The following is a 1,705-nucleotide window of genomic DNA, read 5'->3' as shown; positions in this document are numbered from 1 at the left end:
CGCAGATACCACGAAGTCTTCGGCTAATTTGGAAACTATTGGTGTGAGGGGAAATGGGTCGTAAGTGCTTGTTGATGACTTCGACAGGTTTCTGTTTAGGAATGGGTACCACATCCGCCAGTTTCCAAGATGGGGGAAGTTGTTGCTCAGCAAATCTACAATTGAGGATGGAAGTCACTGGCTGAGCTATAAAGTCAGCATATCCCCTAAACACCCAACTAGGTATCCCATCGGGACCCGCAGCCTTGCGGGGGTTCAACTTTCTGATTGCGGTCAAAACATCGAGCTCAGAAATGGTTACCACCGCCGAGTTCGCTCCGAACTATCTCATTACTCGAGTTTGACACATTCTAAATTCTAAATATCCCTCACTGATTGACCTTGATTGAGTTTCTCCCCTCTGCATAATTTGGTAAATTTGAAATTTTACTCATGTGGCGTTTTGTTGTTTCTCCTTTTTGTTTGACTGATTGGCAGAAAATCGATTTAATAACTTCCTAACGAGAATTTCAGTTATACTCCACTGCAGATTTTTTCTATGAAGAAAAAAAACTCATTCAAAATAAAAAAGAAACAAACAAAATAATCACGAAAATAAAAACCAGCAAACAAAACTTAAAGAACAAAACGGAAAGCAAAAAGGCGAGTCCACAAGATAATTCCCGCAGGATGTTTAAGCTACACAGAAACCTGGAAAACACGCTATAAAATCATAAACTAACCTGAATTAAGAGCATCTTTCTCAATGAACCTGATTTTATAAACTTGTTCATGATCAATAACGTACCATGCCTCTCTTTCTTGATCGTCTGGTGGGGGATACACATGAAGAAAATTACAACAGTGTAAATGTAACGTTGAAAGAAAGAACGATGCAGATTAGTTCGGGAAGGGGGGATCAGGAGAGGAAGGGAGAAAGGGGGTATGGGGGGATTATGGGGGATCGGAGGGAAGTGGAGAAATACACGGGTTTCACCATATCTTCAATTCGGACTAAAAAACCTTCGAAAATTATTCCAATGTCCTTTGGTTACGACTCAAATCCATTTCCTCTTCGAGAAGTAGTAATTTCCTATAGATGAGTCAGGATAGCTATAGAACAGTGAGGGTTTGGTCAAAAACGGAGGATAAAGGTACAAAATCAACTGTTTTTTTTCATTTCGTTCATCTACCTTGTACCTATACGGGAGTCTCTCTTTCCTCGAGAAAAACTGTTTGAAAGACATGCCAAAGTATTGCATGGAATATCCTTCCAGCGCATAACTGATTCGACACATAAATAGCACACGCACATCAACGATTGCGGTTTTTTTAACACGGTAAACTTTTGCCTTTTTTCTATTTCACGGAATTGAGCGAAGGAAAAGGAACAATTTTCGGAAACGCAAATTTAGCCAGTACTCGTAAATTTAATTGTTATGATATTATAGGAATTATATGAGTACTACAGTTCCTAAACGAGCCCCAGGACCCCCCTCCCTTTTTTATTTCAAAATTTCACCCCTTTCTTTATAACAAAACTTTTTCCTTTTTTATTTTCAAATTTTCGCTCCTATAAGATAAATTAACGAAAAGTAAAGTTTTACAAAAAATCTCAGAGCAGGTTTCCGAGGAATGAAATCAGGGACCGGCCATTATTTATCGCCTGAGGGGGAGCAGGGGTCAGAGAATCTTGACTGTCATAATTACATTTATCAGATCCCCG

At 39.2% G+C, this 1,705-nt stretch overlaps 1 protein-coding gene across 1 annotated transcript in view; it reads right to left on the bottom strand.

The window, feature by feature from the left end:
* LOC148730126 (uncharacterized) overlaps window positions 1-870 on the bottom strand; it is a 2,201-nt gene extending 1,331 nt beyond the window's left edge. Inside the window, exons 1-2 of the mRNA XM_088759513.1 lie at window positions 723-870; window positions 1-155 (exon numbers count right to left, since the gene is read on the bottom strand). The exon at window positions 1-155 is cut by the window's left edge and continues 1,331 nt beyond it. Of these exons, the coding sequence (XP_088615639.1) occupies window positions 1-114 (114 nt within the window). The 5' untranslated portion in view covers window positions 115-155; window positions 723-870. The remainder of the gene's footprint in view (window positions 156-722) is intronic.
* Window positions 871-1,705: the final 835 nt, after the last annotated feature.

The sequence above is a fragment of the Stylophora pistillata genome, chromosome 5 (assembly GCF_964205215.1).
Source record: "Stylophora pistillata chromosome 5, jaStyPist1.2, whole genome shotgun sequence".
In the NCBI taxonomy this organism is placed as follows: domain Eukaryota; kingdom Metazoa; phylum Cnidaria; class Anthozoa; order Scleractinia; family Pocilloporidae; genus Stylophora; species Stylophora pistillata.
The sequence above is the reverse complement of the archived record's forward strand: the minus strand, read 5'-3'. Positions and strand labels throughout refer to the sequence as shown.